We start from the raw sequence: 25,038 nt of genomic DNA, 5'->3' as shown, positions 1-25,038 counted from the left end.
AAAGATTTATTACCCATGATTGAACTTTGCAAGATCTTGTTTTGGAAAGAAAAAAAATTTTATTTGTGGAATAAAAAACTTTACATAAAAGTGTCAGAAAGATTAAAATTAATTATTCCAAAGTTTTCTGAAATTTCATGGGAATATACTTTTCTGAAGCTATTTTTGTGCAAAAATTTGAATGGTCTAAAGCTTTGCAATTGTAATTTTCTAGGATCTAATGGTTGGTGATGAGGCAAGTGAATTACGCTCAATGTTAGAAGTTAACTATCCTATGGAAAATGGCATAGTACGGAATTGGGATGACATGAAACATCTGTGGGACTATACATTTGGACCAGAGAAACTTAACATAGATACCAGAAATTGTAAAATCTTACTTACAGAACCTCCTATGAACCCAACCAAAAACAGAGAAAAGATTGTAGAGGTAAGTTTTTAGATGGGATATGCAAATGTGTTTCTTTGATATAATGGTAAATAAAAAGTCTTACCTTTTGTCTTACCATTGTTGTCATAGGGGTGGTAAATCTTTTTTTCTGCCAAGGGCCATTCAGATATTTAAAACATCATTTGTAGGCCATATAAAATTGTCAACTTAAAAATTAGCCTGCTATAGATTTATTCAGTTTCAAGTCCCACCTGCAGTTGCCTTGTTAGGGCCAGGCAGACCAGATGTTCCCCACCCCTGTAAAGGAAACATATAATTTTTTTTCCCCTAGATCCTGTTTATTGAGCACTTGCTAGTCTAGTTACTGAGTACTATTGTGATGTTATTGGCGATGAGTAGTAGGGTTCTTGTCTTCAAGCAAGAATTCAGGCATGAGACAGAGAGCAGTGGATAGCAAAGTAGCAAGGTTTTATTGGGGTAGAGCGTGGGAAAGAGAGAGAGGGTGCCTAGTCACCCAGGCTGGGGAAAGCAAGGTTGCAGGGTTCAATGGAGAGAACACACCTGGCAAGACAGACGGGTGGCTCAGCAGAGAGCTGAGTGCTGAGTGCGCAGACTGTATTCAGACTGCCGCTTATAAGGGAGAGGGTCCAGTTCTCCTGCCATTTTTCTTTCCCCTCCAGGACAAAGAAAATTCCTCCCAAGGGTTTACTACTCAGTGCTATCAGACTGGGGAGCCCACCTGGCAGGGGAGCTTCCTCTAGCATGCCTGCCTTGGAGGAAGGCTGTGAAGGTTTTATTGCTCCATGTTATCAGGCCAGGTAACCCATTTGGTGCTAAGGAGAGAGGAGTGTCCTGGGGGGCTCCCCTTGGGGAAAGGGTTGAGACCACCTGGGCTGCTTCCAACGTGAGCTTTTGCAGATGCTATTGCTTCCCTCTCAGACCCTTCTCACACACATTTCTAACTTCTAATTTTTAATTTCTAACTTCCTACCTAACTGTGACACTCAAGAAGTTTCAGGTTTTGAAGCATTTCAGATTTTGGTTTAAGAATTCTCAAATGATGGGGGCAGCGCTGTGGCGCAGCGAGTTAACACCTTGGCCTGAAGCGCTGGCATCCCATATGGGCGCAGGTTCTAGTCCCGGCTGCTCCTCTTCTGATCCAGCTGTCTGCTACGGCCTGGGAAAACAGTAGAAGATGGCCCAAGTCCTTGGGCCCCTGTACCCACGTGGCTCCTGGCTTCAGATTGGCGCAGCTTCTGCTGTTGCCGGAGAAATAAAATAAATCTTAAAAAGAATTCTCAAATGGTAAAGTATCAAATATTCCAAAATGTGGAGAACTCCAAAAACTGAAGCATGTTGATCCTAAGCGTTTTGGGTAAAGGATATTCAACCTATATATGCTAGTCATTATTATTTTTTTTTCAGAGATTTATTTATTTGAAAGTCAGAGTTACACAGAGAGAGAGGGAGAGGCAGAAGGAGGAAGAGAGGTCTTCCATCCGCTGGTTCACTCCCCAGATGGCTGCAATGGCAAGAGTTGTGCCAATCTGAAGCCAGGAGTCAGGAGCTTCTTCCAGGTCTCCCATGTGGATGCATGGGCCCAAAGTCTTGGGCCATCTTCTACTGCTTTCCCAGGCCATAGCAGAGAGCTAGACTGGAAGTGGAGCAGCCGGGACATGAACCAGCACCCAAATGGGATGCCGGCACTGCAGGTGGTGGCTTTACCCGCTATGCCACAATGTCTGCCCCAGCTAGACATTTTTCTAAGTAGAGTATATTAGCCGACAAAATAAAGTCCTGCTGACACAGAGTTTAGGGAGAAAGTGGGCCCCCCAAAATAGGCTAATTAATTAATTAATACATTATTTGGCAGAGACAAATCTCCCATCCACCAGTTCACTCCCCTCAGTTGTTAGACTAGGGTGGACATGTGTTTGGTGAAGTGGTTAAGTTGCTGCTTGGAACACCTGCATCCCATACTGGAGTACTTGGTTTGAGCTGCAGTGCCACCATTACTACTGCTGCTACTGCATTTTTTAAGATTTATTTATTTGTTTGAAAGAGTGACAGTGAAAAAGAGATCTCCCATTCACTGAATAGCTCCCCAAATGCCCACAACAACCAGGATCAAGACTGGGCCAGGCTGGAGGCAGAACCTCCATTCTGGGCTCCTACACAGGTGGCAGGGACCCAAGTACATGTGCCTTTTTGCGTTGCCTTCCCAGGTGCATTAGCAGGAAAGTGGATCTGAAGCAGAGTAGTTGGGGTTCCAACTGCCACCCTTTGATCCAGCTTCCTGCTAATGTGCACTCTGGGAGTTAACAGGTGATGACTCAAATACTTGACTCCCTGCCGTCCATGTGGGAGACCTGGATTGAGTTCTGGGCTCCTGGCTTTGGGCTCGTCCAGTCCTGGCTGTTAGTAGGCATTTGGGGGATAAACCAGTGAATGGAAGATCTCTGTCTGCCATTCAAAATTTTTAAATAAAAGTAAATTAAAATAACCTTTAGACCAAATACCTACCCTTTTAAGTTAAATTGTTTGCTCAAAGGTAGTAGATGCTATAGGGGAAAAAAATAGAGCTGGTTAAAGAGTGGAAGGTGGCAGTTGTATAGTGATTATAGTTGATTATAGTGATAGGCCTCTCAGAAAGTGTTGATTAAACAAAGATAGGGTAAGTAACAGAGCTAGCCAGATATTTAGGAGAAGAACATTCTGAGTAAAGAGGGTAGCCAGAGTAAAGATCCTAAAGTGGAAACAAGGCTTGAATATTAGAGAATATACAAGGAAGACAGCATGCCTGGAGGGCATGACGGCACCAGACGATGAGAATGGGTCAGGAACATTAGGGCATTGTATGCTCTTTCAGGAAACTGGGCTTTTATTCCATGTGAAATGAGAAATGATTACAAGGAAGGGAAATATTCAGATTTAGATTTCTCTGGCTGCCGTGTTGTGAGGATACCATAGGGAGGTAAAAGTGGAAAAGATACCCATTTGGAGATTTTTTTTTTTTTCAATTATTTAGGCTAAAGATAATGATGGTTAGGATTAGAGCTAGTAATAGTAGCAGAAGTAATGAGAAGTGACCAAATTGTGGGTCTGTTTTGAAGGTAGGGCCAAAGAATTTTCTAGTGCACTAAATATTGGTGGTCGTTGCACAGAGGGAAGAGGAGTCAGAGATGACTCAAAATGGAGGATGGAATTACCATCAGCTGAAGGAGGAGGAAAACAGGACAAGATTTGAATTCAGTTGTAGACAGTAAGTTTGAGATCATCATTAGAAGCCAAGCAGAAATGTCTCAGATGTAGGAAATCAAGAGAAAAGCCAAGGGGTTAGAGAGTCATCAGGGTATAGATGATGCTGTTCACCAAAGAAGAGAGAGAGTGGTGAAAAGGCCAAGGACCCGAGAGATAATGAAGCCTGCAGAAGGAGATTGAAAAGCTCATGAGGTCAGCAGTGTCAGAGGAGAGAACGAGCAAGAGGGCTACATTCCTCAAGAGTTCAAATAAGACATTTTTCAGGGTTCTCTTTGATTTTATGATGTGCAAGGTAGGAACTTTTCAGTAGCTTCTGAGTTATTAATGTATTTTGATTTGCTCTATGAATATATTTAGGTGATGGATATTTTAGAGAGAGTTTAAAAGAATTCTTTTTTTGTTTTTTTATTTTTTCATTTGAGAGACAGCAAGAAAGAACTGTCCTGTTCTGGTTCACTTAAATATGCAGAACAGCTGGGATCTGGAAACTCAACCCAGGGCTGGCGCTGTGGTACAACGGGTAGAGCTGCTGCCTGGGGTGCTGGCATACTATATGAGTGCTGGTTCAAGTCTTGGCTGCTCCACTTTTGATCCAGCTCTCTGCTATGGGCTGGGAAAGCATTGGAAGATGGCCCAGGTGCTTGGACCCCTGCACCTGTGTGGAAGACCTGGAAGAAGCTCCTGGCTACCAACTCCCATCAGCCCAGCTCTGGCCATTGCGGACATTAGCGTTGTGAATCAGTAGATGGAAGTCTCTCTCTCCCCCCCCCCCTCCCTCTCTCCCTCCCTCCCTCCTTCTCTCCCTCTCTCCCTCTCTCCCTCTCCCTCACCCTCTCCCTCTCCCTCTCCCTCTCTCTCCCCCCCCCCCCTTTCTCTGTCTCTCTCTCTGTAACTCTGCCTTCCAAATAAAATAAAGCTTTAAAAAAAAAAAAAAAAGAAACTCAATCCAGCTTTCCCATATGGGTGGCAGGATCCTAAGTAGTGTTTAACCACTAGGACAAGGCCCACCCTTTTCTTTTTTTTTTTTTAAGATGTATTTTATTTATTAGAGAGAGGTCTTCCATCCGAAGGTTCACTCCCCAGATGGCCCCAACGGCCAGAGCTGCTCCAATCTGAAGCCAGGAGCTTCTTCCTGGTCTCCCACGTGGGTGCAGGGACCCAAGGACTTGGGTCATCTTCTGCTGCTTTCCCAGGCCATAGCAGAGAGCTGGATCAGAAGAGGAGCAGCTGGGACTAGAACCGGCACCCATATGGGATGCCAGTGCTTCAGCCAGGGCTTTAACCCGCTGTGCTACAGTGCCGGCCCCAAGCCCACCCTTTTTAAAAGTCTGAATTAGGGGCCTGTGCTATGGCATAGCGGGTAAAGCTGTCGCTTGCAGTGCACTTGGGCCATCTTTTATTGCCTTTCCAGGCCATTAGCAGGGAGCTGGATTGGAAGCAGAGCAGCCAGGACTAGGGATGCCAGCACTACAAGCAGAGGCTTAACCTGCTATGCCATTTTGCTGGCCCCGAGAGAGATCTATCTGCTGGCTCACTACACAGATGGCTGCAATGACTAGAACTGAAGCCAAAGCCAGGAGTCAGAGCTTTATCTGGGTCTCCCACATGGGTAGCAAGGGCCCAAACACGTAACCCACCTTCCGATGCTTTTTTTTTTTTTTTTTTTTTTTTTGGACAGCAGAGTGGACAGTGAGAGAGAGACAGAGAGAAAGCTCTTCCTTTCTTCTGTTGGTTCACCCCCAAGTGGCCGCTGCGACAGGCGAGCTGAGGCCGGTGCACCGTGCTGATCTGAAGCCAGGAGCCAGGTGCTTCTCCTGGTCTCCCATGCAGGTGCAGAGCCCAACGACTTGGGCCATCCTTCACTGCACTCCCGGGACAGAATCCATTTCCCCAACTGGGACTAGAACCCGGTGTGCTGGCGCCGCAGGCAGAGGATTAGCCTAGTGAGCCACGGCACTGGCCCGATGTCTTTCCTAGGCCACTAGCAGGGAGCCGGATCAGAAGTGGAGCAACCATCCATATGGGATGCCAGCATTGCAGGTGGTGGCTTTACCCAGTCTGCCACAACGCCAGCCCCTAGACATATCATTCTTTATGGTTCATATTTTAATGTTCTTATTTGTCTATGATATAAAACTTGCTGTGACTGATAATGTCTTACTTAATCTCATCCAGAAAATTGTTTTAGTAATACTTTTTAGTGGTCTCACAAACAAAACCAAATTCTAACAGGCTTTCAAGGTGGTATGTGGGAATTTTGCATGATACCACTATACTAGGATGTATACCACTACAAAGGATGATGGAATCGAATACCAGTCAGAATATCTGTCTGCTTAGTTGATGGGCATGTGTATGTTTCAGAGTTGTAAAATCTTCATTCTGTATAATTCCCATTGTGGTCAATTATAAAATGTATTTTTTAAAAAAAGATTTGTTTATTTGAAAGTCTGAGTTACACAGAAAGAGGAGAGAGAGAGAGAGAGAGGTCTTCCATCTGCTGTCACTCCCCTGTTGGCTGCAATGGCTGGAGCTGTGCTGATCCAAAGCCAGGAGCCAGGAGCTTCTTCCAGGTCTCCCACTTGGGTGCAGGGGCCCAAGCACTTGGGCTGTCTTCTACTGCCTTCCCAGGCCATAGCAGAGAGCTGGATCAGAAGTGGAGCAGCCAGGTCTTGAACCAGTGCCCATATGGGATGCTGGCACTACAAGCAGCAGCTTTACCTGATACGCCAAAGCACCAGCCCCCAATTATAAAATTTCTAAACACCTAAACTAAAATTCAGATAGCTCTACCAGTCAAGGACTACTATAATTGATCCAAAAAAATCAGTCAGAATGTTCTTGCTCACCTAGGCCATCGAGAATGAGCATAGGTATAAACAGAAGACATAAAAGAAGCTTTTCCTCCCTTGAATGTAGTCCATTGTGGGGTGGAGTTATAGCTTGGTTGCATGTAGTAGATATTGTAGACTCAGGAGCTAACTCATTAATTTTGTCTTTGCCTTCCTGTTTTACCTTTTTTTTTTTTTTTTTTTTTTTTAAGATTTATTTATTTGAAAGAGTTAAACAGAAAAGGAAAGGCAGAGAGATCGATCTTCCATCCTAGATGGCTGCAACGGCCGGAGCTGCGCCGATCTGAAGCCAGGAGCTAGGAGCCCTCTCTAGGTCTCCCACTTGGGTTCAAGGGCCCAAGGACTTGGGCCATCTTCTTCTTTCCCAGCCCATAGCAGAGAGCTGGATTGGAAGGGAGCAGCCAGGACTCAAATTGGCACCCATATGGGAAGCCAGCACTGCAGGCAGCAGCTTTACCCACTATGCCAGAGCACGGGCCCTTACCTTTTTGTTTTAACTGCTAGGATAAGAGCCACATTCTTGGCCCAAATTGAGGGGAAGAAGTGGGAGGCTCAAAAGTTATTTCTTCGCATTAAAAGATTCCTCCTTTTAAGGGACATGAGTTAAGAAACTTGTTCAAATGTAGAGTACTTTCTTTAACATTAATTAGCTGTTAACTAACAACTCAGAAATCTTTGCTCTGTAGCCCTTATGAAATACTTGGGGGCAGTCTGTGTCCAAAAATCCGTCCTCAGAATTAGAGTTCTGTGACAGCAAGAACGCAATACAAGCTATAGGAACTAATGAGAATGGAGAACTCTTTCAAATCCCTTTCATTCTCTTCTCAGCAGCTAATCTACTCTGTGACCATGATGAAAGCATATTTCATATTATTAAATAACTTTTCTCTCTGCATTTCCAGGTAATGTTCGAAACTTACCAATTTTCTGGTGTGTATGTAGCCATCCAGGCAGTTCTGACTTTATATGCTCAAGGTAGGTGAGTCGTTTGGTATTTTTTTTTGAAGATTTATTGATTTATTTATTTGAAAGTGTTACAGAGAGATCTTAGAAGGAGAGGCAGATCTTCTATCCACTGGTTCACTCCCCAAATGGCTATGATGGCAAGGGCTGGGCCAAGCCGAAGCCAGGAGCCAAGAACTTTATCAAGTCTCCTGTGGAGATGGCAGGAACCCAAATACTTTGGGTCGTCTTCTGCTTTTCCCACAGTAGCCATGACTTGAACTGGCAACTCTGATAAGGGATGTGAGCATCCCAAATGGTGATTTCACCTGCAGCACCACAGTGCCTACCCCTCATATTGGATTAAAACATACTAGATACTGTATGTGGATGCGTAGAAGAAACTATTTACTTGGGGGATTTAAATTTCTAGAGAAACTTTTTTCTTTCACCAAATTTTTTTTTAAAGATGTATGTATTTATTTTGAAAGTCAGAGTTACGCAGAGAGAGAGAGAGAGAGAGAGGTAGGTCTTCCATCCACTGTTTCACTCCCCAATTGGCTGCAACGGCCGGAACTGTGCCCATGCAAAGCCAGGAGCCAGGAGCTTCTTCCAGGTCTCCCACGTGGGTGCAGGGGCCCAAGGGCTTGAGCCATCTTCTACTGCTTTCCCAGGCCGTGACAGAGAGTTGGATAAGAAGTGGAAGAGCTGGGACTCGAACAGGCAACCATATGGGATGCTGGCACTGTAGGCGGCGGCTTTACCTGCTATGCCACAGCACCGGCTCCTCACCAATATGTGCCTTGCACTCTGTTTAGTACAGAGGATGTAACAGTAAGATAGGTATAGTTTCTTATCCTTAAGGCGATCATAGTCCAGTTACAGTTTTTCCTTTGAAAAAGGAATTGAAAATCACTCAAGGTTAGAACGTGCTTGTCTTTATCTAGGTAGTTTTATTTTTATAAAAGTAACTTTTGGGGCCGGCGCTGTAGCATAGCTGGTAAAGCTGCCAGGTGCAGTGCTGGCAGCGCGTATGGACACCGGTTTGATTCCTGGCTGCTCCACTTCCGGTCTAGTTCTGTTATGGCCTGGGAAAGCAGTATAGAAGATGGCTCAAGCCCTTGGGCCCCAAAGATTTCATTTCTTCTTTTTTTTTTTTAAAGATTGATTCATTTATTTGAAAGTCAGAGTTACACAGAGAGGGAAGGAGAGGCAGAGAGAGAGAGAGGTCTTCCATCCACTGGTTCACTCCCTGGATGGCCTCACCTACTGGAGCTGTGCTGATCTGAAGCCAGGAGCCAGGAGCTTCTTCTGGGTCTCCCACACAGGTGCAGGGGCCCATGGACTTGGGCCATCTCCTACTGCTTTCTCAGGCCATCGCAGAAAGCTGGATCGGAAGTGGAGCAACTGGATCTTGAACCAGTGCCCATATGGGATGCTGGCACTACAGGTGGCTGTCTTACCCACTATGCCACAGCGCCGGTCCCGATGTCTTTTCTTAATTGCTGATACTCACTCGTTTTCATTTAACTAGTGAACACTTTGAGAAATACTATTCCAATAACATTAACCAGGCCATAGTGAAATTCTCTTTCTAAATAAGGTGCTGCCAATAAAAATGTAGACATAAAAGAAACATTTTTGCTATAGAAGATTTTTGGGTTTTTGATTTATTTTACGTATTTGAGAGGCAGAGAGATAAGCTGCCATCTGCTGATTCACTTCTCGGATGCCTATAGTGGGACTGAGCTAGGCTGAAACTGGGAGGCAGGAATTCTAGGCAGGTCTCCCAAAAGGGTAGCAAGAATCCAGTATTTGAATCATTATTGCTGCCTCCTAAAGTCTGCATTAGCAGGAAGCTGAAGTCAGAAGCTAAGCCAGGTATCAAACCTGCAAACTCTCATCTAAGGCACGAGTGTTACAACTGCTGGGTCTAACATACAAACCAGAGGAGAATTTTTTTTTTTTAAAGATTGATTTATTTGAAAGGCAGAGTTACAGAGTGAGGGAAATTTCTTCCATCTGCTGATTCGCTCCCCTAATGGCAACAAGAGCTGGGCTGGGGCCAGGCTGAAGCGAGGAGCTTCTTCCAGGTTTCCCAGGTAGCTGTAGGAGCCCAAGTACTTGGGCCATCTTCCACTGCTTTCCCAGATACATTATCAGGGAGTTGGATCAGAAGTGGAGTAGCCAGGACTTGAACTGGTGCTCACATGGGATACTGGTGCTGCAGGAGATGGCTTAACCCATTTTACCACAGTGCTAGCCCCAAAGGAAGATTTCTGAATAAAAAACCGACATGGTGATTTGAGAAAATGTTTCACTGCATGATACACAACTGAGGGGAATAACTAGAATTACGGAATGCTTGAGTGGTCAGGGGTGACATAAATGAAGAACATGCAGGCAGGCATTTGACTCAGCTAAAGTTAATAATGTCACTTGGAATGCCTACAGCCCCATGTCAGAATGCCTGGGTTCAAGTCCCACATTTGTTCCTGATTCCAGTTTCTTGCCAGTGCATACCCTGGGACGAAATAGGTAATGGTTAAGTGATTAAGTGCCTACTCTACATGGGATATCTGGATTGAGTTTGAGGCTCCCAGCCAATGGGAACTCTGTCTCCCTCACGCTTGCTCTCTGCCTGTTTAAATCAAAAGCAAGAAGAAATGATAAGAATTTGAGCATCTAATAGCTGATAGGAATTATAATGGAAAGAAAGGATAATTCAGTGACAAAAGGATATGTCTGTGAAAGTGAATCAAGTGTGTTCAGGGAAAGGCCAGTACATGAATAATAGAGAATGAGGATTGGTAGAAAATGAGGTGAGAGGCCAGTGCCGCAGCTCACTAGGCTAATCCTCCGCCTGTGGCACTGGCACCCCAGGTTCTAGTCCCGGTTGGGGCACCGGTTCTGTCCCGGTTGCTCCTCTTCCAGTCCAGCTCTCTGCTGTGGCCCGGGAAGGCAGGGGACGATGCCCATGTCCTTGGGCCCTGCACCCACATAGGAGACAAGGAGGAAGCTCCTGGCTCCTGGCTTCGGATCTGCGCAGCGTTCCAGCCGTGGTGGCCATGGGGGGGTGAACCAACGGAAGGAAGACCTTTCCCTCTGTCTCTCACTGTCTAACTCTGCCTGTCCAAAAAAAGAAAAAAAAGAAAAAAGAAAATGGGTTGAGATTGGGAGCTAGTGCTTTTTGGGAAGTAAATTGTAAATGCTTTAGTTGACGTTACTGGAAGTATTTCTGAATTAGGAATGGTAGAAATTTTTTTTTGTCAATTGAAAATTTTTTTTAAGATTTATTTATTTATTTAAAAAAGAGTTACAGAGAGGTAAAGAGAGAGGTCTTCCATCCGCTGGCTCACTCCCCAGATAGCCGCAGTGGCTGGAGCTGGGCCCGTCGAGAACCAGGAGCCTCCTCTGGGTCTCCCACATGGGTGTAGGGGCCCAAGGACTTGGGCCATCTTCCACTGCTTTCTCAGGCCACAGCAAAGAGCTGGATCTAAAGTGGAGCAGCCAGGACTTAAACCGGCGCCAATATGGGATGCCAGCATTGCAGGCAGTGGCTTTACCCACTACGCCATAGCACTGGCCTGGAAAATCTTTTTTAGAAGACTATAGCATTAGAAGATAGTACATGTGTTTTACAAAGTTTATATCATCATTCAAGGAAAGTCCAATTGTATCAACCTGAAAAGGAGATGATTTGGATAAAATAAAGCCATTATAGTTAAATATCACAGTGCATGCAAATTTGTATTGAGAAACAGAAGGGGAAAATACTGTTATGAGTAATGCATATTCTAATTTAAAGAATTTTTTCTATTAAAATGTGCATTAGAAAAAATTTTCTTCCTTTTGAATTAACCATGGTACGAAAGATAAAACACCAACTTTTTGTAGCCGTTTTTACCTTTAAAAAGCGCATTTAGGAAACACTGCCACCTTTTTGTTGTTTTTTATTATGAGGTTTAACTGATGTTGCTTTTCTGGCTTCCCATAAATAATTGAAGTGATGCTTTGCCTAGCTAAGATTGTTGTCAGATTTCTAATTATCTAGTATCAATAGGCATTTTCCCAAAGCAATAGTTTTAAATATATCAGTGACCAAAAAAAAAAAGGAACTAGGTGATTTCAACAAATGCACTTTACACCTTTGTACCTTTGTGTAGCATTCACTTTGCACAGTGGTTTTCATAAAAGTTATCTATGTTGCTTTAGAAAATTTCACTTTAAGGGAAGTCATTGATCAGAATTAAGTTGGAGAGAAAAAGGATTGCACTAAGCTTTAAAAACCTGTTTATTTTTCAGTCCTATGTATGTCCCCATTTCCATCCTTTAGTAGGAAGTGATTAGACTAGAGGTCTCTTCAGAGACAGGAGAGAATACTTACTTTGTATCTATGTTTTAGAAACAAACTGCAAAATAAAAAATAAAACACTGGCTTCTAGGCCTTGACAGTGGGTTAAGTTTCTAGTTTGGCCTCAGTTCCATATTTGAAACTGTTTTTTTCTGACTTACCTTTTATTTAAAACCCCCTGGTTCCTGCAGGTTTACTGACTGGTGTTGTGGTGGACTCTGGAGATGGTGTAACTCACATTTGCCCAGTGTATGAAGGGTTTTCTCTCCCTCACCTCACGAGGAGACTGGATATTGCTGGGAGGGATATTACCAGATACCTTATCAAGGTAAGCAAAAGCAAGATTTTGTGGAAATTAGATCTTGTAGTTTGTTTACCAACTTAACACAAAATTTATCATTGTAGGGTTTTGGCAAATCTCTACTAGAGAAATCACTGTTAGTCCATTACACATGTAAAAATTGACATGAGATTTACACACATGATCTCAGATATACCAATAAAAATACACTGGCTCATTACATAGTTATATGTGTTAATTCCTGAGGAAATGAAACAGAGAGGTATTTCAAAGATGGACAAGACCTTGAAACTTCCTTGGACAACCTGGGTAGAGTTTTCTGCAGCAAAACTTTTTGAACAATATATTTTAAGCTGTGATTTTGGCTGGGTGTTCTTGTTCTTTCCCACAAAGTATAGTGCTAGTAAATTAACAATATTTGGGGGGAAAATTTAGAATGTTGTTCATACTAGAATTCTGTAACCTGTGAATTTTTTTTAAAAAGGCCAATGGTTCTTATCTAGGGACAGTGCAGTGTGCCCCCACTCCCAGGGACATTGACAGTGTCTGGATACAATTTTGATTGTCAAATTGGGTGGCAACGCTGCAGAGCACATGAATGTGGACAGGGAGGCCCTGCAGTGATAGTGATGTGGTCCGAAGCGACAGTGATGCTGCTGTGGAGAAACCCTGCCAGTGCGTTATCAGTGGTGTCCTTTGGGTCTGTGAGCTTGGGTTCCTTCAGTCTGATGGCAACAATGGCAACCTCAGGGCCATTGTTGTGGCAGAGAGTGTTAAGCCACCACTTGTGACACTGGCATCACATGAGCGCAGGTTAGGGTCCCAACTGTTCTGCTTTTGATACAGCTCCATGCTAATGTTCCCAGAAAAGCAGAGGATCCTAGGGCTAATTATTTGGACCTCTGCCGCTCATGTGGGAGACCCAGATGGAATTAAAGGTTCCTGGCTTCTGCCTGGCCCAGCTCTGGCTGTTGTGGCAAATTGGACAGTGAACCAGTAGATGGAAAATCTCTATTTCTTCCTATCTCTCTCTAACTGCTTTTCAAATAAATAAGTAGATCTTTAAGAAAAAGACAAGGAGGGCCGGCGCCATGGCGCCGGCATCCCATATAGGCACCAGTTCTAGTCCCAGCTGCTCCTTTTCCAATGCAGTTCTCTGCTATGGGCTGGGAGAGCAGTGGAAGATGGCCAAAGTCCTTGGGCACCTGCACCCATGTGGGAGACCTGGAAGAATCTCCTGGCTCCTGGCCTTGGATCGGTGCAGCTCCAGCCGTTGCAGCCACCTGGGGGGTGAACCAACGGAAGGAAGACATTAATGTCTCTACCTCTCAAATAAAATAAAATATTAAAAAAAAAAAAGGGAGCGAGATCCTTATCACATGGGAAGATTAAGTTAGGGAGAATTATATGTCTTTCTTGTAAGGGTCTTCTTTTGAATGTGCACACAAAGATTAGGAGATTTTAAAGTTTTTCTTTTTTTTCTTAATTGCTATGGCTGACACTGCTACTCTTTTTTTTTTTTTTTTTTTAAGATTTATTTATTTATTTGGAAGGCAGAGTTACAGAGAGGCAGAGAGAGACAGAGGTCTTCCTTCAGCTGTTTCACTCCCCAGATGGCCACAATGGCCAAAACTATGCTGATCTGAAGCCAGAAGCTTCTTCCGGGTTTACCACGTGGGTGCAGGAGTCCAAGGACTGGGGCCATCTTCCACTGCTTTCCCAAGCCATAGTAGAAAGCTGGATCGGAAGTGGAGCAGCCAGGACTTGAACTGGTGCCCATATGGGATGCCAGCACTGCAGGTGGTGGCTGTACCCTCTATGCCACAGCACCGGCCCTGATTTTGAAGTTTTCTATGAAAAGTCGAGTTGTGTTTATTATGCTTTATGTTTTTTTACTCTAGTGTTTGGGAAGTAGAACACTAGATGTTATACTTCCATGTATCCCAGTAATACTGTTTATCATTCACTTATTTTTTAAATGTATTTATTTATTTGAAAGAGCTACAAAGAGGGAGAAGCAGAGAGAGAGGTCTTCCATCCACTGGTTCACTCCCAATGGCTGCAACAACTGGTGCTGGGCCAGGCCAAAGCCAGGAACTAGGAGCTTCATCCAGGTTTCCTACGTGGGTGCAGGGGCCCAAGTACTTGGGCCATCTTCCGCTGCTTTCCAAGACACATTAACAGGGAGCTGGATCAGAAACAGAGCTGCTGGGATTCAAATCAGCACCCATATGAGCTGGGCTTTACTTGCTATGCCACAGTGATAACCCCTTTATCATTCATTTTCAACAAATCCTATTGCCCTGCTAATATATGCCAGACAGTATGGGAATCTAGGTATAAAACTGTTTTAAGGTCTGGGGGATGTCATATATATGGCATTGATACTGTGAGCAAATTGCCAACTACAGAAGCCCAGCCAGCACTGATACAATCTTTACTCATTAATTTATTTTGGATTATTTATCAAAACTAAACATGAATCATAAAATAGTATTCTTTTAAATATTTATTTTCAAATAAATAGGCAGAGCAATAGAGAGAGGGCAAGACTGAGGTCTTCCATCCTCTGGTTCACTTCCCAAATAGCCACAAGAGCCAAGTCCAGGCCGAAGCCAGAAGCAGAAATTCCATATGGGTCTCCCACATGGGTGGCAGAGACCCAAGTACTTGGACCATTCTCGGCTAGTGCCCCAGGTACATTAGCAGGGAACTATATTGGAAGTGGAATAGTTAGGACTAGAACCAGCACTGCAATACAGGATGTTGGCATGGCACAAGTGGTAGTTTAATCCCCTTCTGCATAACACTGGCCCCAGTAGTAAGTACTCTTTATAAAAACTGGCTTGTTTTCATTTGTTACTCAATAACTGTTAATCTGTTACTGTGAAACTGAAATTAAGTATTTTTAAAGCATTCATGTTTGCAAATATACCTAGTATGCTGTGTGAGTTTAAAGGCACTGCACCTCTTAAAATAGATGAGCCAGAAATCCTTATTTCTTAAGCAGGTGTGTCATACTGTGAAGAAAAGTGCAGCAAATTTAGATCCAAAGTACAAAGTCGTTCTGATTAGTAACTTCCAAATTCTTCTTGGGCCCTCCCCATAATGATTCCTGAGGACCACAGAGGCTGTGAACCTCCAGGTGCTCCATCCCAACATAGCAATTGGAAGCGGTACAAAAACTGCAGACTGAAGAGGGGAGGCATGGCAGCACCACACCAACTCCACCTTTTTCACAACCTTCTTACAGCGGGTAAAATCCTTGCTGCTGAAATATCCAGTAGAAGCTGAGGATTCACTGCCTTTTGTATTTATTATTGATGTGACATATTTAGTGAGCATTAATAGCTTTTGCAGAGTGAAATTCATTCAGATCTGTTATGAACTTACTGCTCTTTTTTTGTACCAGCTGCTTCTGTTGCGAGGATACGCCTTCAACCATTCTGCTGATTTCGAAACAGTTCGCATGATTAAAGAAAAACTGTGTTATGTTGGATATAATATTGAGCAAGAACAGAAACTGGCCTTAGAAACCACAGTATTAGTTGAATCTTATACAGTAAGTATTTGTAATGCATAATATATATATTTGATTTTAAGATGGACAGCCTTATAATTATTGTTGTCAAATTAAGGAGATTTTCTTGAAATCAGTATTTTTGTTTTGGGTTGTAACATATGTAGGTGTGACTTAAATGTCTCTAAGATTCTGTATTTATTTTAGGATACTGTATGATTTGAAGGCAAGAATCCTAAAGAACTTTCTACTATAGGATATAATTAGATATATGAGTTTGAGATTCCAGTATTTAATTAGCATTTTTCAATTTTTAAGATTTTATTTATTTGAAAGGCAGAGTTAAAAGGAGACAGAGGGGTCTGCTGGTTCACTGCCCACATGGCCATAATGGCCAGGGCTAGGCCAAGCTGAAGCCAGAAGTTCCCTCCAGGTCTGCCACCTGGGTTCGGGGGCCCAAGGACTAGGGCCATCCTCTGCTGCTTTCCCAGGTACATTAGAAGGGAGCTAGAGCAGAAGTGGAGCAGCTGGGACTCGAAATGGTGTCCATATGGGCTGCTGGCACTGCATGTGGCAGCTTAGTCTGTTATGCCACAGTGCTGGCCTCTTTCAATATGGTTTATAGGATGTTCTTTCCCTGAGATGTTAATGCATGTTTCAGAAAAGTTAAAAAGGGTTAAATTATCACTTAAGTATGTGAGACAGTTTTACTTTTTGCGTAAGACTTTTCAGAGTCATTGATGAGCTAATGGTTCACAATTGTGAGATTATAGTTTGCCTATTTTCCTGATTTATTAAACTCTGTGGCTTTTCAGCATTTCATGAGATTAGGAGCCCAAGAAACATCCTTTGGAAAGTGGTCATTCGAAAGTATTGCTTTCATAATTCAGTAGGTGGCAGCATTTCCTTAATAGTTTCCTAATGAGTTGTTCAAAACATTATATTGTAACTGATGAGAATCAGAATCTAGTTACAGCACCAGGGAGATGATCCTCCCAGAATTTTCCAGATTTATTTTTACTTATTGGAAAGGCAGAGCAACAGAGAGAGGTCTTCCATCAATTGGTTCACTCCCCAAATAGGCTGGGCTAGACCAAAGTCAGGAGCCAGGACCTCTACCCTTAAACTCTCCCACACAGGAAGCAGGGGCCCAAGGTCTTTGGCCAACTTTTTCTGCTTTCCCAGGCATAGCCAGTCTGGAACCTGTGCTCCCAGCATCACAAGTGGCAGCTTACCCCGGCTGTACTATAACACCAGCCCCATCCCTGAATTTTTAATGAATTACCATCTTTAGCCCATTAAATTCATCTGGATGTAAAGTACTTGCATTTCTCATTTTTGCATTTGTATTACTAAAATGAAGTAGCGATAGGCAATAAAATGTATTCTTAAACTGTGATCAGTATTAGCTCTGCATATTCACAGATATGTTTAAGATAGTCATTTTTAGAGTAATTATAAAATGTTATGAATTGGTTTATTTTCATTTTATCGGAAAGGCAGAGAGAACATAGATCATCCATTCTCTGGATCACTCCCAAAATGCCCATAACAACCAAGGCTAAAGGCAGAAGCCTGGGACTCAATCCTGTACCCCCTTGTGGGTGGTAGGATCCCAAGTACTTGAGCCATCATCTGCTGCCTCCCAGGGTGCACAGTAACAGGAAACTGAATTGAAAGCAGAGGGACTGGTACTTGAATCAGGTACTCTGCTACGGGATATGAGTTTTTCAAGCAGTGAATTTAACCATTGTATTAAAAACCAAGCCCTGGGTTTTTGAATATTGATGCAAATACACAATAAAACACACACTTTATAACTTAATGATTTCCAGATTTGCACAAGATATTCTTTTCTGAAGCCACTAGATTTCTTTACTATTTATTTATTTATTTGAAAGGCAGAGTTACAGAGAGGCACAAAGAGAGAGGGGTCTTCCATCGCTGGTTCACTCCTGAAATGGCAGCAACGGAGCCAGGAGTCAGGAGTTTCTTCCAGGTCTCCCATGTGGGTGCAGGGGCTCAAGGACTTGGGCCATCTTCAACTGCTTTCCCAGGGCATAGCAGAGAGCTAGATTTGAAATGGAACAGTTAGGACTTGAACCAATGCCATATGGGATGCTGGCATTGCAGGAAGCAGCTTTACCCGCTACACCAGGGCAGGCCTCTCCCCCTTTTTTAAAGATTTATTTATTTAGAAGGCAGAGTTAGAGAGAGGCAGAGAGAGAAAGGTCTTCCATCTGCTTGTTCACTCCCCAAATGGCCACAGTGGCCTGGAGCTGGGCCAGTCCGAAGCCAGGAGCCAGGAGCTTCTTCTGGGTCTTCCACGTCGATGCAAGGGTACAAGCACTTGGGCCATCTTCGACTGCTTTCCCAGGTCCTAACAGAGAGCTGGATCGGAAGTGGAGCTGCAAGGTCTCAAACCGGTGCCCATATGTGATGCTGGTGCTGCAGTCGGTGGCTTTACCCGCTACACCACAACACCAGCTCCAGTTCTGTAGATTTCTAATGTTCCATCTACTGGACCTGTTGGTAAGAAAGTATCACAAGGCAGGACCAGTATTACAGCCACACGGGTAAGCCACGGCCAGTGACTTTACTGGCATCCTGTGTCAAAGTGCCAGTTCAAGTCTCAGCTACTCCACTTCTGATCCAGCTTCTTGCTGATGGGCCTGGGAAGTCAGGAAAAGATGGCCCAAGTCCTTGGGCTCTTGATACCCATGGGGGAAACCACGATAGAGTTCCTGGCCCCTGGCTTCTAGCTTCAGTCTGGCACAGCCCTGGCTGTTGTGGCCTATAGAGAGTAAAGCAGCAGATGAAAGGTTTCTCTCTCCCTCATTCTTTAAAAGAGTGGCACAAGCTCGCTCGCTCGCTCTCGATCTCTTACATTCTCTTAACCCTCTCCCCCACCAACCCCACCCCGTCGGGCTTCCCCTACCTGACAATAAACCTTTCCTCTAAAAAAAAAGAGTGGCATGAGGCAACTAGAGATGTAAAAAACAAGTCTTATTTATTTCTCCCCTTTTGTAAAGGCAAGTTACCAAAATACATGAGTATAAAATAGCAAACTTTAAAAAAAGCCAGCAAACTAATAAGTAAAGGAGAACAATGGTGGATAAACAGATGATAGGATAAGATTTGGTGCAAAGAAATGCCTTGCCTGTAGTTCAAACAGTTCCTACAGGTGGGTGACTGAGGAGCCATGCAGGCCAGCAGCCTGCAAATGGAGGTGAAGTGCACTGTCAGAGAGGTTGAGGTGCACGGGAAGGAAATTTTGCTTTGTGAAGTCTTTCCAAATGTCTTGGCTGAGCACACGTGAACTCATCTGAGGGTTTTTGTTTGTTTTTAAGGATAAAATATTTGGATTGATATCTCATTTTTATGAAATCTGATACAATTTACAAAAAAGTTAATCCTCGAGTTTGTGGGGGAGATGTAATTGCTTTAAACGTACTCATGTGTGTGAGCAGTAACAGCCATATGTAGTCAGTGTTTTAAGGAATTTAATTTTGTAGTGCTTTATCATATTGGGTAGTTACTTTTAGAATATAAATATACTTCTAATTACAGAAAATAATTAGAAATACTACTATAAAACTAATTCTGATGTCTCATAATGCACAGTACATGAATGTGTTTATTAGATCAATGCATTGAAGTGAAACGAGCTTCTCTACCATTTTTCATTTAATGTAAACATGTAAATTAAGAGTTTTTCTATTAGAAGTCATGGTGTTATGATATTTGAGCTGTTTACATCTTTGAAAGTAACTGATAAATACTTTTAATTTAGCAATTTATAAGGATTTAAAAGGGTAGAAAAGAATTACCTAATGAAAAGAATTCTAGGTCAGCATTCCTTAAACTTTCTTGATCATAAAATGGTTTTTGGATTAAATGATTTGATAGAAGTAGTATGCATGTTACAAAGTATTATGGCAAAATAATAGTTAAACAGTAATTGTTTGATAAAAGAAAATTTAAATGTTTAATGTTTGTTCTACATGGCAGAAATTTCCGTAAGATCACAACTGTGTTGAAATTACAAAACAAACAGCATTACCACATACAGACTGTAATCAGATCCAGTAGTTGGTCAGTGCTGCCTGTTTAGTCCTTGGCTGCTCACACAGATGGGATATCCTGAGCTCATGCATTGGTGATTTCTCCAAGAAATTCCCAGATACGCAGAGGGGCACGGCACACCATCTTTAAAAACAGCGGAGCATGATGACAGTGATCAACCTTTGTCCCCCTCAAACCATATTTTAGCAAACATGGTTGCAGATAATGATTTTGATTGTAGAACAATTGTGTTTGAAGTGCTAGTGTTTTAGAGAACACTGGAAAATGTTCATGTTTTGCTAACTGGAACCTGGTTGGTGTTGGTTTCTAGCTCCCAGATGGACGCATCATCAAAGTCGGGGGAGAGAGATTTGAAGCTCCAGAAGCTTTATTTCAGCCTCATTTAATCAATGTGGAGGGAGTTGGTGTTGCTGAATTGCTTTTTAACACAATTCAGGCAGCTGACATTGATACCAGGTATGTTAGAAGTAACAGTTTCCATATCATTTCAGACATAGATGAAGTATAAATAAGAACAACAAAGTTGTCTATTAGCCCCTTCATAAGTTTTGATAGTGTGGTACTGGATGTTGAATAACATCTTTACATACATGTGTGTAATAGCATATATATGAAGTGAAAAGCCACTTGAAGGTTTTTTGAAATAATTTCTAAGTTACATAAAAGTTATAATAATTCAGAAAACTCAAATATACCTTTTAGTTGGATTTATTATTTTACTAATTTTCATGTTTTAATTGCTTTATCGTTCTTTCTCTATTCATTTTCTTAACTACCTAAAAGTAGATTCAGTGCATCAATTCTTACCAGTTTGTGTTTCCTAAGAACAAAGATACTCACTTATATAATCCAAGTTTAGTTAAGGAGTTTGAGACTTACTGTTGATGCACATTTTACCTACCCTCTTTATCTGATAGTTTCTTAGTCTTTTAAGACACTGACATTTTTGCACAGTACAGACTGATTATTTTATTGGTTTGTCTGTTTTTTCACAGTTAGACCCAAGTTACATAATTTTGGCTAGCATACCATGTAAGTGACATATCCTTCTAAGGGTATCACATCCAGAGGTCATTTCTCTTCCTTGTTGGTGATAGTTTTTCCTTTCCTAATTAATAAGTAATTTGTAGAGAAATACTTTGAAATGACACCAAACTTTGTTCTTTCCCTACATGTAGCATCATTGATGATTCTTGCCTAAATCATTTTTATTGTGACGGTTGTAAAACAGTGGGTTACATTTTATTACTGCCTTTAATGTGCTGCTCATATTGTTTCTGATTTGGACTGTAGAAGTCCCTTCTGTGACTTGCCCCCATTAGTTTTTGGGCATATTCTGTTTTGTAGTATAGGATGGTCTCAGCTCATCTTTGACATTGTTTTTGAAATATATAATATTATCTGTACAGTCAAAACTGTACAAAAATGTATATCGAGGGGCGAGCATTTGGTATAGTTAAGACACTACTTCTGACACCTGTCTCCATTTTAGAGTACACATGTTCATGTTCCAGATCCATTTTCTTTTCTTTTCTTTTTTTGACAGAGTGGACAGTGAGACAGTGAGAAAGGTCTTCCTTTGCCGTTGGTTCATTCTACAATGGCCGCCGCGGCCGGCGCACCGCGCTGATCCGATGGCAGGAGCCAGGTGCTTCTCCTGGTCTCCCATGGGGTGCAGGGCCCAAGCACTTGGGCCATCCTCCACTGCACTCCCTGGCCACAGCAGAGAGCTGGCCTGGAAGAGGGGCAACCGGGACAGAATCCGGCACCCTGACCAGGACTAGAACCCGGTGTGTGGGCGCTGCAGGCGGAGGATTAGCCTATTGAGCCACAGCGCCGGCCCAGATCCATTTTCAGTTCCAGCTTCCTGCTAATGAGCACCCTGGGAGGCAGCAGTGGTGGCTCAAGTACTTGGTTACTTGTCACTAACATGGGAAACCTGGATTGAATTTCAGCTTCCTTGCTTAATCCTGTCCCAACTTCAGCCATTACAAGCATTTGGGGAGTGAACAAGTGGGTAGATCATTTCTCTGCCTTTCAAACAAAATTAAAAAGAACATTTTTTAGTGGAAAAAAAAATGAGAAGTATCCCACACAGTCCTCATCCCTCTTACAGGTCCATCATCTCACAGGTTTCTGGTTATCCTTTCTGTGTTTCTTATTTCTTCTTACACAAAAGGTAGCATACATCAGTTACTTTTTTGTACTTTGCTTTTTTACTTAACAGTGTATCCTAAATAATGCTGTATGATTTCATAGGGATTGTCTTCATTCTTTTGTCAGTTGCATAACACTATGTTGTACAAATATATCCAGTTAATTCAGTGAATTTTTTAATATTTATTTGAAAGGCAGAGTCACAGAAGAAAAAAGATTTTCCATATCTGCTGTTTCACACCCCAAATAACTGCAACAGACAGGGCTGAGCGAGGCTAAAGTCAAGAGCCTGGAACTCCATACAGGTCTCCTGTGTGGGTGCAAGGGCCCAAGCATAGGAGTAATCTTCCACTATCCCAGGCACAGTAGCAGAGGTGGAGCAGACAGTGGCTTAACCCACTGCTGGGTCCCTTATTATTGGTTATTTAGGTAGAGTCCAGTATTCATGGTGACAACACTGTAGTTAATAACTTTTTTCATGCATGTAAATGTATATGTTCTAGGAGAGGAATTTGCTGGGTCAAGGCATAAATGCATATATTTGTACATTTTCAAGTGTTTTTATTTATTTGGGAGGAAGGGAAAGGGAGAGAGGTCTGTCTCCCATCTGCTGGTTCACTACCCAAATGCCCAAAATGACAAGGGGGCCAAAGCTGGAAACTCAGTCCATGTGGGTGGCAGAAACTCAATTACTTAAACCCTTACTACTGTCTCCCGAGTCTGCATTAGCGTGAAGCTAGAGTCAGGAGCCATGTGGGACAGCAGGTTTAAACACTAGGCTACTTGCCCACTCCAGTTAATCTGTTTAAACTGACAAAACTTGCATGTATTATTGGTATACAGCATGATGTTCTAAAATATATTTACGTTGTGAAATGGCTGTCTCACTAATAGAATTTTTATGAGAATACTTAAAAGTATATTAATAGCAATTTTAAAGTATACAATATGATGTGGTTAAATATAGTCACCAGAGGATGGGCATTTGGCTTACTAGTTAAGGTGTCCACATCCCACATCTGAGTACCTGGGTTCATTTTCAAGCTGTAGCTAGTTTCTACTGCAGCTTCCTACTAATGCAAACGTTGGGAGGCAACAGAGCGCTCAAATTGTTGGGTACCTGTCATCCATGTTGGACATCTGGACTGAGTTCCCTGCACCCAACTTCAGCCCTGGTAGCGGACGTTTAGGAAGTGAACCAGTGGATGGGAGCACTCTTTCCCTGCGTTTGTCTCAAATTTTTTAAAAATATCATTTTAAAAATCTGCACCATGGTACACAATAGATCTCTTGAGCTTTTTCATCCTAACTGAAACTGAGTCCTTTGACCAGCATGTCACCCCACTCCCATGTTCACTGCAGCACTATTCAGAGTGGCTACATGGTGGGATTGCTGGCCCACACGGGAGCTCTACTCCAACTCTTTGAAGAGCTTCCATTCCTTTGTGCACAATGGCTCTACTACTTCACATGCCCACCAAGAGTGCACAGGTTCCCTTACCTCCACATCCTCACTAATGCTTACTTTTTGTCTTCCTGGTAATAGCCACTTCAACAGGTGGGAGGCCATATTATAATTTAATGTTCATTTCCATGATGGTTCAGCAGGTTGCATCTTTTTTTTTTAAACATTTTTTACAGTACAGAAGTCTTTTATTTCTTTTTACACTTACTAAGCTGTGAATTCATAAGGAATGGGTTCCAGCAGCTCAGGCTCCTTTCCATTGGTTTTGACCAAGTGGGCTTCTCTGGGTGGAGCAGGCTGGCCCTTCTGTTGAACCCAGGTACCCTTCTCTTTGGCTTCCTTCTTTTTCCAGCCATTTTCCTTTGCAGGTTTCAGGAAATTATCTCAGCTCTTAGAGTGCTTAATACGCTCAATAAGTACATTTATTTTCTTAGCAAGAATCTTACCCTTGTTTATAACAATGCCAGCAGCTTTGCTGGGTAACATTGTTGCCATGGTAACAGTGACTTTTTTTTTTTTTTGAACTGTACCCATTCCCTTGATGTCTGCAATGTCACCTTTCTTGTAAATGCTTGTGTATGAGACCAAAGAACTCCAGGAATGCCTGGAAGACTTGTATCTGGTGCCATTCTTTGCCTTTGTGTTCATTATCTTGGCAATTACTGGAAGATGGCGGTTTGGATGAAAGCAAGCATTTTTTTTTTTAATATTCCTGTTGGCCATTTGTATGTCTTTTTTTTTTTTTTTTTTTTTGACAGGCAGAGTGGACAGTGAGAGAGAGAGAGAGACAGAGAGAAAGGTCTTCCTTTTGCCGTTGGTTCACCCTCCAATGGCCGCCGCGGCCAGCGCGCTGCGGCCGGCGCACCGTGCTGATCCGATGGCAGGAGCCAGGAGCCAGGTGCTTTTCCTGGTCTCCCATGGGGTGCAGGGCCCAAGCACCTGGGCCATCCTCCACTGCACTCCCGGGCCACAGCAGAGGGCTGGCCTGGAAGAGGGGCAACCGGGACAGAATCCGGCGCCCCGACCGGGACTAGAACCCGATGTGCCGGCGCCGCAAAGCGGAGGATTAGCCTAGTGAGCCGCGGCGCCGGCCTGTATGTCTTTTTTTTTAGAAATGTCTATTTAGGGCCTTTGCCCATTTTTTAATCAGGTGGTTTTCTTGTTGTTGAGTTGTTTGAGTTCCTTATGTATTTGGAGTATTAATCCCTTTTTCAGTTATATGTATGGTTTACAAGAATTTTCTCCTAAGTTTTCTTCTAAAGATTGTTTCCTTTCCTATGTGGCTTCGAGTTTGATGTAAATGTGGGTTCTTTTTGTTAGATGTTGCCAAATTCCCCTCAGAAGGAATCATCCATTTGAGGGTATGTTCTTCCATCCACTGGTTCACTCCCCCAAATGGCCGCAATGCCTGGAGCTGGGCCTAATACCAAAGCCAGGAGGCAGGAGCTTCTTCCGGGTCTCCCATGTGGGTGTAGGGGCCCAAGCACTTGGGTCATATGCTGCTGCTTTCCCAGCCTATAGCAGAGTTATCTTGGAAGAGGGGCAGCTGGGACACGAACTGGTATCCATATGGTATGCCGGAGCTGTACCATAGAATAGTCCCAGGAGCCTGGAAGGCCATCTGAGACTCCTACATGGGTGACAGGACCCAAGCACTCATGACATTTTCCACTGCCTTCCTAGGTGCATCAGCAGGAATTGGATAAAGT

At 43.0% G+C, this 25,038-nt stretch overlaps 1 protein-coding gene across 2 annotated transcripts in view; it reads left to right on the top strand.

The window, feature by feature from the left end:
- The window catches only part of ACTR2 (actin related protein 2), a 56,628-nt gene that overhangs the window by 20,527 nt on the left and 11,063 nt on the right, over positions 1-25,038 (top strand). For both annotated transcript variants that reach the window (XM_008254327.4, XM_089327603.1), the window contains 5 exons: positions 215-430; positions 7,407-7,479; positions 11,992-12,128; positions 15,514-15,663; positions 20,018-20,163. In XM_008254327.4, the coding sequence (XP_008252549.1) occupies positions 215-430; positions 7,407-7,479; positions 11,992-12,128; positions 15,514-15,663; positions 20,018-20,163 (722 nt within the window). The remainder of the gene's footprint in view (positions 1-214; positions 431-7,406; positions 7,480-11,991; positions 12,129-15,513; positions 15,664-20,017; positions 20,164-25,038) is intronic.

The sequence above is a fragment of the Oryctolagus cuniculus genome, chromosome 2 (assembly GCF_051225735.1).
Source record: "Oryctolagus cuniculus isolate XC-2025 breed Fujian yellow rabbit chromosome 2, ASM5122573v1, whole genome shotgun sequence".
In the NCBI taxonomy this organism is placed as follows: Eukaryota; Metazoa; Chordata; class Mammalia; order Lagomorpha; family Leporidae; genus Oryctolagus; species Oryctolagus cuniculus.
This window is presented reverse-complemented; position numbering and strand designations above follow the sequence as displayed.